This window comes from Pongo pygmaeus, chromosome 3 (genome assembly GCF_028885625.2).
Source record: "Pongo pygmaeus isolate AG05252 chromosome 3, NHGRI_mPonPyg2-v2.0_pri, whole genome shotgun sequence".
Lineage (NCBI taxonomy): Eukaryota > Metazoa > Chordata > Mammalia > Primates > Hominidae > Pongo > Pongo pygmaeus.
Window position 1 is genome coordinate 199,041,444 of NC_072376.2, and position 14,960 is coordinate 199,056,403.

Below are 14,960 nucleotides of genomic sequence, written 5' to 3' on the forward strand. Positions count from 1 at the left end.
ACCGGGCCTCTCCTTTTCTGGGAGGTGCAGGATGGTGCCGCTGTCCTGAGAATTCCCCTCTGCTCCCTGCTGTCCTAGAAGCTTCCTAGTGAGTCGACATCATGGAAATTTGTTCAGCCTGAATTCCTATGATAGTTCAATTTTGTATTGTTTTTTGACATTTTAGGTTTTTAAGTTACATTTTTACAAACTAAGAAATATTTATGGGCTGGGCACGGTGGCTCATGCCTGTAATCTCAGCACTTTGGGAGGTCGAGGCAGGTGGATCACCTGAGGTCAGGAGTTCGAGACCAACCTGGCCAACATGGTGAAAACCCCTGTCTGTACTAAAAATACAAAATTAGCTGTGTGTGGTGGCGGGCACCTGTAATCCCAGCTACTCGGGAGGCTGAGGCAGGAGCACCACTTGAACCCAGGAGGCGAGGTTGCAGTGAGCCGAGATCGCCCCATTGCACTCCAGCCTGGGCGACAGAGTGAGACTCCATCTCAAAAAAAAAAAAAAAAAGTATGTATCACATTATTTTCTGAACTATCTGAATATACTTTACCATGTAAGAGCATTTCTATCACTGTACAGCACAGCTTCTTTCCCAGGAGGCCACAAAGAGTCCATGAGCCCCATGAAATTGTCTGCTTACAAATTTTATGAACGTCCGTATGTCCATTTGTTTTCTGGAGGAGAGCTCTATCTTTCACTGAATTCCTAGTCCTCAGAGGGTTGAGAATGATTGCTCTAAACAATGGCAGAACCTTCATTTAAGGGAACTCTTAAGTTTCTCTTGTGTGGCTTCCTGCTACCATATCCCTGACTGCAGGTCTTCCAGCCTTGGTTTGAATGGTGGTTTCCTCCTTGTGTGAGCCAGTAGATGACTGCGTCACTGCTTTGTGGGACAGCCTGTCCTCCTGTTACACTGTTTGAACTGTCAAACGATTCTCCCTTATATAGACCCCAGGAAATAGTCCATGGTGGAAGCTCTTCCAAATCCGAACAAGCTGCCCTAGTGGAAAACCTGCATTCGTGTCCTCCAGTGGCACAAACCCCCTTGCCCTAAGTAGCCATCTTCTTTTTCTTTCTACTCCACCACCTCAAGCATTTAAGTGCCCACTCCAGGCTCAGACACAGGTGGAGTCATCATCTTGGCATAGCGTGGTGCCCATTTTCTCCCATGTTGGGTCCTCTGCCCCAGTTTCTCCCTGGGGATAGGGTCACGAAACAGTGGAGTACTGAGCGCTCCCGCCTCACCCTGATGCCACGTATCTTTCTCATGTGGTTGGACTTGCCGCATTGAGGTTGCCATGGAAATCACGGTGAGTAAATTACTTACCGAGGGATGTGCCATGCTGCATGACAATGCTGGAGTTGAGTGAGGCTGGGAGAGAATATGCCGAGGGGGAAAACGGCCTCTGATAGTAACTCATGGGACTCACGGCACCTCCTGAGTTTCCATTCACTGTTATCTGGCTCTGAGAAAAGTGCAAAGGCATCGAGTTAAATTAGCCCATAGTTCCCCGTAAACATCATTCCATTAGATGATAATAAAAGACTTCCAATCACATGACAGTAATCAGCTGCCAAGCTCTTATTTATTTTGAAAACTGATGTCAGAGGGCATGCTACATTCTTTGCCTTCTCTCTCTTCCCTTATTTCTGAAAATCACTCTCTTGTGTATCTGAGGGCCCAGGGAGTGGTTAGGAAAAATGACAGTGGCTGACTAGCGGGCATGCCACTCTGCCAACAGAGGTGCCAAATGGTATCAGTAGGAGTCAGTACCAAGTAAACGTGGAGGACGACTTTGCTCTGACAGTCGTAACGTCAGCAATCAGAACATTGTCGTGCTGTTCCGCATGCAGCATTGACGTGGATGTCCTTTGACATGAGGCAAGGGATTGGTTCTCAGACTTAGTCAGGGATATCTTCTAGTGAATGAATGTTTCCAGAGCTGGTGAATAACATAAGGAACCTAGTTGTTTGGATGTATATATCATGAAGCAACCTATTCTAGAAGGATCAAATACCTAGTAAAGGATCAGAGAGACATGTTCAACCACTGGCTTCTCCCTACTTCAGCCTCATTGAGAACTTTATGAATCTCTGTTTGATTTCTTAATTATTCATTGTTTTGATTGTTCCGTATCTGACTATTTTATATCCCCAATGGTATCTCAAGCTTCTTGTTGAAGATGGTCACATATATGCTTCTTTAATATTTTGTATAACATGCAGCCTAGTGCTGATGACAGAGTAGATGTTCAATAGGTATCCATTCTGATGGAACTGAATCGGCTTAGTTCACAGATATCGAGCTCAGGACTATTAAGCATGCCTGTCTACCCACAGCACAGTACTGATCATTACGGGGTGCACATAATGCATGCAAATAAGATGAAACATTAGTAAGAACATTTAGTTAAAATTATAGCTAAATACACACAACACACACAGGCACACAGATAAAGAACCATAATTTATGAAACTTTTCTACTTATTTTAAAACAAAACAAACTTCTATTCCACAGGCTTGAAACATAGACACAGTAACTGCGTATTTCTATGATTTCACTTTAAAGCAAATGGGTTTTCAAATGACCTAGAAAAAGTCTAATTTCATTACTGTATAACCATACCACTTATGTCCCCAAATCAATAAACATTTCATTACAAGCCTTGTGCTTATTGATTAAATAATTCTCTAAGCTGTTAGAAAATTACACTCATATCATAACCTGCCACATCTTGAGGATCTGCTCCCTGGAGAGAGCTGGACGTTCAAATAAGTGTGAGGCACAGGCCTGCCCAAATCTTCAGAGCTTTTATACACCTCTGATGAATGATTTGAGAACACTTTCACCTCCTTGCCCAAGTTAAGTTTGGTGGATCTTTGTCAATATCATTGTAATACTATTATAACATGTTGTAATTAATGTTAAAAGCCGAAGAATCCTTCTTATTAAAAACCATCAGGTTAACTATATTACTAAACTTACAAACTTGCTCTGAATCCTATTTTGATGGTTTCAATAATATTGACTAGGGGTTAAAAAAGTAAACACTGAGAGTAGATTTATTCTTTTATTGTGTTCAACCAATCAGGATTTTACAACTAAAATAATATCATTAGCATTTTAGAAAATACTGTATTGTTATAGTGAATTCATTATTAGCAAAAACATGTCATGAATAATCTATTTGCAATTTTAAACTGATAATTGCAATTAATTTCTCTTACAAGTAGCTCTGCTCGTGCCCACAAGACTGTATATAAGACAGTTAGTCTCCTGTAAAGTCTTGAAAACAGAAAATTGAACAGGTTAGTTGGCAGACTGATACCCTCTCACTGCCTTCTTTTTTTGGTTAAAGGTCCTGGTAAAGTTTTAAAAGCTAAGAACCATTGAAGCACAGTAGGGCATGGGAGAAACCCACACCTGCTGCGCTCCTGGCACCCGTGGTTAGGCTGGTCCTCTGTGGCAGGGAGGGATTCACTACGGGGTTAGGCCTGGAAAACGAAGCTCCTTCTGTAGCCAGTCTCTGAACGGAGCATTTGAATGCAAAGTGTTAGACACAGCCATTGGGGGAATACTGAATCCCATTACCAAAAAAAGCATCTTTTACTTTATGTAAATTGTAGTGTCTTAAAAAACATATGGCTTATTATAACATTTCTCTGTGCATAAAATTTGCAGACTTATCAGCTTGATAGAACATAAACCTATGTAGCACAAATAAAATTTTGTCTATGACAGTGCTTATTCGGAACTTCATTATAATATCAATTTTTTTTAAAAAATCCAATTTTTTTGCCTGAAGCTATGTGTCTCTTAAATGGAAGCCATTACTTAGACATTATATGAAATACAGAATCTGTGCCATAAAATTTTGAAACATTTTAGCCATTCACATATCATTTATTAGGGATTGCTTATCACATAGGTATATTTAAATAATATATGTATGGAAAAGATGTATATATTGCTATAAATGAAAGACAAATTATTGATATACAAAATAAAAAAATGTATTCATAAATTTCTGTCCTGAAATGGCTCAGGAAGAATAATTTTAAAAAATCATGCAGCTAAATTTCTGAAAGGTAGATAAGATTATTGACATCATTCACTCCTGGACAATAGATAAGTCCAAAATTTGTAGCTGTTAGAGAAGGAGGAGCAAGAAAAATTAGCCTCATGCAGTCAGTAATCATTTATGTGAGAAACAAGGATACAGAAAAGAGACACAGGACACATTAATGTGAGTCTGTGAGAAAAACTACTAACATGGATTAATACTGGGTTAAAATTTTTTGAAAAATTTTAGACTTTATGATCATAACATATTGTGATGTATACTTAGCTAATAAAGCAAATCACTGTAGAACTCATCAGCTACAGTAACACGGGAAACCATAAGTAACTATTTTAGAGTAACTGTAAGTAATTCTAAAATGAATGAAGAGAATGAAGTGACTTTTTCAGCCTTAAGCAAGCTTATAGGACGACTAATGATTTCCATGACAGATGGCATAGAATTGGTTTCGGAATCAACACCTATGCAAATAAAAATGTCAGCTGAAAAATGAGATGGCACAATAAATCAGTCCTTTTAAGGAAACGGTGGAGGCAAAGAAAGGCAGAATAATTACATGAGTGGCTGCAGGGGTGGTTAAGGTGGTGCCATCTGTCACAGCAGACCTCTGACCCCAGGTGGGGGAGGGTGTCTCAGAACGGCCAGTGGTGTCAGAGTCACCAATCTGCAGCTCCTCTAGCATGGCTGTGGAGGACTCACTCTCCGAGCGGGAGGAGTGCTCGGCCAGGGAGGAGTCTGTAGTCAGAGAGCCTGTGTCGTGGCTGTGGATGAGGCTTTCAGGAGCTGGGAGCAGGTGTTTGTATAAGCAATGGGAAAGGCTCTGGGGATTATGCAGGCGTGAAGACCCCAAACCACCGGGGGGCGGAAGGCTAAGTGATGCTGAGCTGGTGCCACTGCCTGGTGAAAAAGTGGCTCGGTTCAAAGGTACCACGGAAGGAGGGCACGGAGGAGAGGCTTCTGGTGTGGTTTGTCTGTGTGTCTGTGAAGCATTTACCTCCAACACACTGGCAGGTAAGTTCTGATTTCCAAGCTGAGTATGAGGAAAAAATAATAAGAGATAAATTATCCAATTAACAAAAGTACCTCTTTTTGCGACGTGGCAGAGAAGGCAAAGCATCGGTTTTATTTGCAAGCACTTTAATGGGTTACATTCAGACAGATTAGGTGCCAACCACACAGTGCAGAGAAAGCATGAAAACAGGAAGAAAGTGAATCCAGTCGGTGTGTTTTGAAACAAGGCCGGTTTTCACACAGCACTGCAATGTAATTCTGGGTAGGGGCTTGAGAGTGTTGGCATAATGAAACTGTTTCCTCAGGAGTTTTAGTTTTTGTATTTGTGACAATGATAAGATATCAGACTATTGGTCAGCAGAATTGGTTTGCCCTTCACTAGAAAAATCTAACAGCATAACTGCCTCCCGCTTGCCAAAATGTCCCCAAAACATAAATCTGTTTGTCTTATTTTTTCCTGGTTTATGAATCTAAATACTGACAATACTAAACACAACTAAGTGGAAAAGATAAATGGAAAAGATGTTTTATTTCCTTTCCACTCATTAAATCTGTTCTTTGATTTCACTACAAAATACGAAAAGAATTGGACTTTAAAATATCCTAGCAATGCAAATAGAGGTACCATGTGTGAAAATGAAAACCAGCCACTGATAATGGTTAGAATGTACCCTAGTTAGTTAGAACTCTGGTTGGCACTAAATCTTAGGTAAAGGAGAAAGAAACTGTAGGAAAAATAAAAGATTTAACAGCTTCAAGGCTATATATAGCCCAAGAGGCTAAACATAGCGAAGGGATGCTCTGTAGGAGGAAGAGAGAAGATGACCATTTGAAATTTTACAACCACCTGTGGTAGCCTGGATGAGGTCTGACCACACGTGACAAATAGGATGATAAGCACTCAATTCAACATAAGTGAATAAAACTCCGAAGCAAGTTTTCTTACTTAGTTTTTCTACCTTTCAGAATAGATACTTTTTGGAGGGGATTTTTGGGAGAGGAAATGGTTTTAAGATCGATGGCCAGAGGTATTGTGAGCTATTAGTACAAAGATGGGAAATGAATGAAGGAGAACTGTTTACACTTAGAAATATTGCCTAGTAAATGTTTAAGTTATACAATTTGGTGTTCTTTGTCAGCCATAATTTTCATAATGGCTGATGTCATGCGCGTTGTTAGCATGATAAAAAAAGTTGCAATAATTTTTTTTTTCTCAGACTTTTACTTGAATACTTTTAAAAAATCCATCATATAAAAAGGTCTCTCTGAATCATAGATCCCTTAGAAATCTGATAAAAGTGACTGATCCTTCTTTTGGGGAAATGCACAAATTCATATGTACAGAAAGTTCTGCATAAACTTCAGGGGGACAGAGACACTGTAAAGCATAACCTTAATCTAATGGGTTAAGAAACCTCAACCTTGGATAAAAAGACAGATTTTCTTGTCCTAATCTTACTAATATGATTTTTTTTCTTGTTTAAACATAGTCATTTTAAATGTGATATATATATATATATATTTTTTTACTGTTCATGGTTGTTTAAATCTCTAGAAATAACTGACAGAAATCTTAGTTACCCAGAACTTAAAATGTTTCGGTAGGGATGCATACTTATTATTACTGAGTGTTCATAATAATTGCAATCTTATTGGAGGTGAAACTATAATATTACGAAATTATCATAATTCTAACTGAATGTATTAAAATGTTGCTATAAGTCTGAATGTAATTCAGTGTAAAGCAGTCTTTGGATAGCGTCAATGAAATTTCCCCTAATAATGCAGCTTTACTAAGGATGCTTCCATGTAATATGAATCTCTTTTTAGTTTTATTTATGCTAAATGAAAACTATGAAATAATACAAATCATACAAAAGGATTTGAGTTATCTGCTCATGAGACTTTTCCCTTTCAAATTAAAAGAAAAAAATCTAATGACTTTAACCCGCATTGGACTGACTTGTCCATATCCTATGACTTGAAACATGTCAAAAGCTAAAGCGTATTCTAAAATCACCATTGTCACGGGTAATATGATCATTAGTTTGCATAGCACTGTGTCTGGCGATGGCCCTTATCCATTCAATTGTTCTTCCAAATAGAATGTCCACAGAAAACAAAATTATTCCACCTTTCAAATTTCTTTCACCACCTCCTGACATGCACCTGGATTTGAGTCTTTTAATGCACGTGTGTGTATGGGTGTGTGTGCGTGTGTGTGTTTGTGAGTGTAAGGCATGAAATGCCTTGTGGTGAGTCACATCACACTTAAATTTCTACAGATAAAACTCAATAATTTGACAGTTATACTGGTCACCCACAAAAAAGCTTTGACAAGACCCCAATCTCCACATGAATGGAATACCCTGTAGACCCAGGGGGAGACAAAGACCATGTTACACGTGTTTCTCCTGAGGAAAATCAGAAGAGAAGCAGGACAGGTATGAAAGGGGAAGAAGGCAGTATTTTCCCAATCTGGACTACCTTGAAAACAGGGAAAACTGGCTTTAAACAAGCACATTTTTTTCTTACTTTGTGACTGGCAAGTAGATGACTGCAGGAAATCATCCTAATTGTTTTAGGTCTCCTTCTTTTCAAGACCATAGAAGGCTACGGTGTTTGAATAGGGATCAAGGGTCATCAACTTTTTGTGAGTATAAATTGTTTTTTCTTTCCCCAACCCTTGAGCTAGCAGCCAGGGGCTGCCTGGTCTTCTGTAAAGGACAGGGACGGTGCTTAAACCTTAATACGCTTCACACACCAAGAGAGAGCACCTGCTTACTCAAACTAGCACTGAGCTTCTTCGTCCAAATGACTCCAACCCAGAATGCTAAAGAGAGCCTGTGGATGAGAGTGATCATCAATCAGCACTGGAGCTCCTGAGGAATGAAGGGGCACAGAGATTCAAGGGAGGGTGAGCTTCAGCAGTGGAAAAAGTGTATTGAGTTGGATGAAGGCATTGCAAACTCAAGTGCCCATCATGGGCCAGGAAAGTATCCAGGATGTGCAAATCAAGCCCGTGTTAGATGACAGGGAGTGATGGGACCGATGGCAGAATGCGGAAGTCATGTTCCCCCTCAAGGCGGGCGTCATTTACCCATATCCTTTGCCTTGAAACATGCTGAAAATTAAAGCTTACTGTCTCTAAAACCACCATAGTCATGGGTAATATGACCTTTAGTTCGCTCATAAGCTCAGTGACAACACATCTATAGTCATAAGCCCCTAAGCCGTCACTTGCTGACTCAGCAGATGTGGAAGCTGGAGGTGGAAGAGGGTAGCTGTGAAGCAGGGATATGAAGAAGGAGTGCATGGCCAGGCCTCGGGAGAGGAGAGGAAAGTGCTTGTTGGGGTGCAAAACTTAAAGAGTGACAAAAAAACTCAGTAATTGAGATAAATTCTGTTTCAATGCAATCTTTGAAAGAAAATCAAGATCAATGCAAAAAAGAAAAAATACCCCATACTGAACAAAAATGTCAAAAATATAAATGAAGACCAGCACATGCCAAACCATAGGAAAAGAGAGTCTGGGTCTGGAGTTTTTAATGCAAGAAAACTCATCAATAATATTTTCAAAATCTACATTTTTGCTTATTTCAGTTTTAGTTGAGAGAATAGACATGTTTGACAATTTCCAATTAACTGATGGCAATCTTAAATAATTTGTAATTAATTTAAGGTGAAGTAAACATGTAATAGGGCAAGTGCAGTGGCTCACACCTGTAATCCCAGCACTTTGGGAGGCTGAGGTGGGCAGATCACCTGAGGTCAGGAGTTTGAGACCAGCCTGGACAACATGGTGAAACCCCGTCTCTACTAAAAATACAAAAATTAGCTAGGCGTGATGGCAGGTGCCTATAATCCCAGCTACTGGGGAGGCTGAAGCATGAGAATTGCTTGAACCTGGGAGGTGGAGGTTGCAGTGGGCCGAGATCACACCACTGCACTCCAGTCTGGGTGGCAGAGCAAGACTCTGTCTCAAATTAAAAAAAAAAAAAGGTTTATTTTGCTTTAAATAAAATATTTAAGCTTAAAATAATGTGTGAGTGTTAATAAACCTGCGTTTCAACTTTTCAAAAAGATTCTAATGACTTAAACATTCTAGGAAAAAGCCCATTCCCAATATATGAAAACAGGTATAAGGGAGCACAGAATTTCCCTCCACCTCAGGCTCCAGTTGGCTTGACACGGCCCTGTGGTCCAGGATCCTAACATCTCTCTCTTTACACCTTTAGTCATTGAGCTTCTAGGCCTCATTTCTCAAGGAACATAAGGAATATATATTAAATGCCAAGCAAAGAAATCTGACAGGCTTTTGTTCTCTTTTTTCCAATGATAGTAATTTACTTGAAAAGAAAATATCTAGGAAGAGTTTTTTTTTTTTTTTTTTTTTGAGTCTTGCTCTCGACCTCCAAAAGTGCTGGGATTACAGGCATGAGCCACCGTGCCCGGCTGGAAGGGGTTTTAAAAAAACCAATCTTTACTTCCCATCCCCACATCCTTTAGGGACAATGTGCCCCCTCTTTTCATGGCCTGTCCTCGTGGTAGGAGGAGACCTGCCCGGCAGTTGTGTCTGTTGCTGGATCATCGTTTTGCTGGCCACGGCTGATTAGGAAGGGGGAGTAACTGGACTATGCTGGGCCAGTGGGGTCCTGCCTCCCTCCTGGGAATTCGAATTATATGGCACTGAATGCCCCTCAGGTAGCTGTCGGGTACCCACATGCAAGGAGTCAGAGAGTATCATGGAAACCCACGGGCAACTTGAAGTAACGACAGAGCAGAAACTAAGAGAGAGACAGGGAACTATGCAGTTCCTACACCTGAGAAGGACGGAGGGTAGCTGCCTGGTCATTGCCCCGTTTCCCTAAGGCCTGGCTGTATTGCCTGCATTGTAATGATGTGAGATTGTCTGACAGCCTCTTAATAAAAATTACTTTAACCGTATACTCCCTAACCAAGACCTGGGTGACAAGTGATCTAAAATTGTCACACAGCTTGGGCACACTGACGGCATGTGGCATCTGAATCAGGGGAGTAAATATTTCTACTGTACTCTGTGGTATTCAGATCGGGAATATGGTTTTGCATCTGGGAAAGTGTCATATTTTAAGAACATTACCAAAATATGGGATTTAAAAATCAGCTTGTGTGAGAGCACAGAGGTAGCAGAGGCTAGTGGCTGAGCTGTGGATCTTGAGTCAGACTGACTTGGGCAAGTTGTTTAATTTCCTTGGCCTCAGTTCCTTCATGCGTAAAATATAGGCATGGATAAAACCCATCTCTTAAAGCCTGTAAAAATTAAGTAGGGAAATGTAAAGTGCTTAGCACAGTGCCTGGTGTGCTGTAATAGCTCTCAAAAAAAGGAGAATCATGTTTGACAGAATTAAAATGCTGGGAAGGAACAGGAGTGCTCCGCACAAGCCAGTAGCAGGGTAGGGAGGAGAAGGATCACGTGAACACTGTCAGATAGAGGCGGAAGAACATTCCGTCTCCTTTGCTCTGTGGATAACCATGCAGAAGTTAAGGAAGGCAGATCATGACCTGGTATTAGAAATTCTTTCCAATAATTCGATCTCAGAAATGGTCAATCACTGGATTGCTGCCTTGGAACGTAACTGAGCTCTTCATTAAGTGTATTCAGAAGAGGCTGGAGGCCCATCTGTTGGGAGATGTTGAAGAGGACGTTTTATTTGTAAATTCATGTTGGGCTCCCAAGTATTCTCTAATGTTCAATTATTTAAATACACGCATATGCATGCATGTGCACAGACATCAAATGGAGAAATTGCCAAAGACCTGATCAACTAATAGCATTATGAGCCCACAGAAACGAAGCCATACTAATGGAAGACATCAATGATTGGGGCTGGTCTTGATAGCAGTGTTCCAGAAAATGCATTCTGCAGTTCTGCACCTATCATCCCACACTGCTGACATGTCTGCATTACTCTGTCCTGCTTAGTATCTACATACTGATCCCATGGAGCAAAAGAAATGAGTTTCCTCTCCCTTCTACATGACAGTCAGGCAAGTTCCCCTGTGAGTCCCCAGCATATGTGCAGTGGCAGCTGTGAAGGTGAGGCTTTGGCAAATGATCGATTATGTTGTTTCATAATGGACAGGACAAGCTTATCTTCCTGAAGCAAGGAACATAGCACAGATGCCATAGAAACTGTTTGGGGGTGTAGCTTTTTGCTGGCTTTCCAAAGCGTCTGGCTTATACCTTCACTTACTTGACATTGAGAACAATGTGACATTTTTAGCAACAGGATATCTGGACACACGGTAACAGAAGGATAACATGCCTCATTTCCGGTCTGTTTGTAGGAGGTCAATTAAAGTACATGCCATTTAGAAAACACTATGAAAAATTGTCAAATATGAAGAGAATTTCTAACAGTGACCTGTAGTTTTCTTCTTAAATTAATGATCAGACTTTAATAACAACAAAACTATGTAAATAAAACTTCTGAAACACTGAAATGTACTTTTCACATCTTGGTGTACTTTTATTGCTTGGGCCTGCTAATTCCTGGGAGCCTAATTCTTTATAATGGAGCACATATTTGGCTGACTCACAGTGTATAGCTTACAGTGCTTGGCATTGGCTAAGACTTGCCAGAATGCGGAGTGCAAGTGTTTAAAATGGAAAGGTCACCATTGTGAAAAGTCATCACATGGGAAATGAGACTTAAAAATGAAGCATATCACAATCATCAAGATGTAGAAACAAACCAAATGTCCATTGATGGATAAATAGATAAAGAAAATGTGGTGTATACACATACTAGAATACTATTCAGCCTTAAAAAAGATGGATATCCTGCCACATGCTGTAACATGGAGCAATCTGGAGGACCTTATACCAAGTGAAGGCCTGTCTCAGAAGGACAAATATCTGAGCAGAGAGTAGAGTGGTGGTTGCCAGGGGCTTGAGGAAGGTGGATATGAGTTGCTATTCAGTGGGCATAAAGTTTTAGTTATGCAAGATGAATAAATTCTAGAGATCTGCCGCACAGCATGGTGCCTACAGTTAACAATACTGCATTGCACACTTACAAATTTGTTAAGAAGGCAGATCTCATGTTAAATGTTCTTAACAAAATTTTAAACAGAGAATAAAAACTGCAACAGCTTCATGCTACCTTTTTTACAAAGCCTTAGAAAAGAGGACACACTATCTTGGATCAAACTGAAAGTCTGTTGAAATAAACTTTTACCTACCAGTAAAAAAAAATGAAGTATTGTTGAAAATAATATATTTCATTTTCCCAATCAGATGCATAATTTGGAAAAATATTATTTAATGATGATGACAGCTACTGTATGTTGAGGAATTACTATGAAGAAGGCACCATGCCAAGATCCTTATATGCCTTACTCAAACCTCCCAGCAGTTCTATGAACGGTTGCTATCATTGTCCCTGTTTTATAGATGAGAAAACTGCTGCTCAGGGAGGGCGAATAATTAGATGAATGGTTTTATGTTAATAAGATCTTGAAAGAGCTCACTGTCCAATCACTCTCTTCCTGGTCTCTTTCATACCCACTCCAAGAAAGCCTCCTTCCCCACTAGGGAATCAATGGTAAGTTTTCAGATTTCATTTCAAACCTGTCTTATCAACAGCATTTGTGCAGTGAACCATCCCTTTCTTTCCACACATTTTCCTCGCATGGCTTTTAGGATGCCACATTTTCCTGGATTTCTTCCTCCCTTAGAGGACACTGCTTTCAGCCTCCTCTGCTGCTTCTTCCTCTTAATGTTGAGATTCACTGAGGCTCAACTCTTGGTCCTCCCCTTTTCTCTGTCCTCCCCCTGGTGATCTCACTCTGTCTTATGGCCACAAAACCCATTGATTAGCCAATGGCTCATATCTCCAACCAGGACCCTTCCTCCGAAGTACAGGCTCTTACATCCAAATGCTTACTTGACCACTTCACGTGGGTGTCTAAGAAATGCCTCAAACTTCCTGTTTCCCAAATGGAACCTCTGAAGTTTCCACCAACCTGCTCCACCCACAGCTGTCCAGTCTCAGCGGATCGCAATGCTATCTTCCAGTTGGAGTCAACCTTGACTTTTCTCTTCCTCACATCCCACATGCAATCTGCCAGGAAGTCCTGTTTGCTTGACTTTCAAAATACATTCTCACAGTCTGATTTCTCACCACCTCCTCTGCTGCCCCCTGCTTTGAGCCCCCATCATTTCTCACCTAAAGGACTGCAGTAGTTACCTAACTGGTTTGCCTGATCTCCTCCTTGCCCCACTATGGTACGTTTTTCACAGAGCTGCCAGAATGATTTTGTTAAAATATAAGGGAAATAATAATGGTGGTAGCCTCAACATCCTCCAGTGACCTCCATTTTTATTGAGAGTAAATGTCAAAATCCTTGCAATGGCTTATAAGGCCTCCTGTCATCCGGTCTTTGTTACCTCTGACTTCACTTCCTATCACTCTCACCTCACTTACTTCCTCTCCCTCCCTCAGGCTTCCTTCTGGTCCTCCCATAGCCCCAGCATGATCAACCTCAAAGCCTTTACATAAGACATTCCCTCTGCCTAGAATATTCTTCCTCCTTCAAAGCTGTTCTCTTTTCAGTGAGGTCTATTGGTTGAGTTACTGTACTTGACATGATATCTGGTCTCCACATCTCTACTTTGCATGGCATAACTCAATTTCCATAATCTTCTAATATATGTAATTTACTCCAGTTCTTATTAATGTTTGCTCCTCCTGCCACACACAGACAAATTTTAAGCAGGAGTGATTTCAAATCCAACTCTGTTACTAGAACAGACTTGACATAGGTTAGGCACCCAATAAATATTTCTTGAATAAATAGCAGTGACAGGATCTCAAATCTTAACTTTTGGATGGTGTTGATACCCTGGGGATAATATAATCAAACTAACCGTCTCGGCGTAGCCTGGATAAAACCATGCAAAATGAAAGGTATCAGCTTGTTTTCAAACATCACAAAACCATTCTAAAGAAGCAAACCATGTTGGATGAGTCCAATGACTGATATGTGTTCCTATGACTTCTCCTACACCTGCTTCCTGGCGTGCCCATCCTGGGACACTGGTGAGTCCATTCACTGACACTGGCACAGACCTGTCTATACAGTCACAGAAGGATTTTGCTCCCTCAGACCTTCCTAGACTCCTGAACCCGATCAAGATGCATCCGCCTTAGCTCCCACCATCACGGCGCCGTGTCTCCTCGTCACTGGTGAGTAACTACTTCACAACGAGAAGTAGCACTCTTTCAGAGTGGTGGACCTGCAGCCAGCCTGCCAGGGTGTGTATCCTGTTTCTGCCATTTGCCAGCTGCATGCCCCTGGGGGAGCAACTTACTTCTGTGCCTCAGTTTCCTTAGCCATAAAATAAGGACAGTAGCAATACCTACTCCATGAGATTGTGGAAATTATTAATAAACATAAACAAGCTGCAACAGTGCTTGCATAGAGTAAAGCCCTAATATTTGTTAGCTGCTATTAATGTTGTTATTATTATTATCATCTGATTTCATAGGTGCTTTCAGAAGATAATACCTTAATTAGAAGAAATTGCTCTACTGAATGAATTTTGCACATCTTGATTAGCTGATGGAAAAGATATTTTAGTAGAGGTATGGTAATACCAGCTTGTCTTTTAATCATTTCTGTTTAAGGCTCTTCTGCTTTATGAGTGGGTGGGGGGGGGATCTTGGTGTCAATTAGTTATCTTTTGGAGATTTTCTGCACAGTTTAAAAGTATATCTCCTCAAGGATATGTTTTGGATGATCTTTAATAACACAGATACAAAAAGGAGTATTATACAAATTATTTACTTAAGCACCAGTGTTTTCAATATTAACATCACT

The 14,960-nt window shown here is 40.6% G+C and overlaps 1 protein-coding gene across 6 annotated transcripts in view; it reads right to left on the bottom strand.

The window, feature by feature from the left end:
• SORBS2 (sorbin and SH3 domain containing 2) overlaps positions 1-14,960 on the bottom strand; it is a 227,378-nt gene that overhangs the window by 77,074 nt on the left and 135,344 nt on the right. For 5 of the 6 annotated variants that reach the window (XM_063664381.1, XM_054484209.2, XM_063664380.1 and 2 more), the window contains one exon: positions 1,326-1,464. In XM_063664381.1, coding sequence (XP_063520451.1) covers positions 1,326-1,464 — 139 coding nt within the window. Of the gene's footprint in view, positions 1-1,325; positions 1,465-5,076; positions 5,113-14,960 lie in introns of all 6 variants that reach the window. The other variant, XM_054484207.2, reaches the window with a different exon arrangement.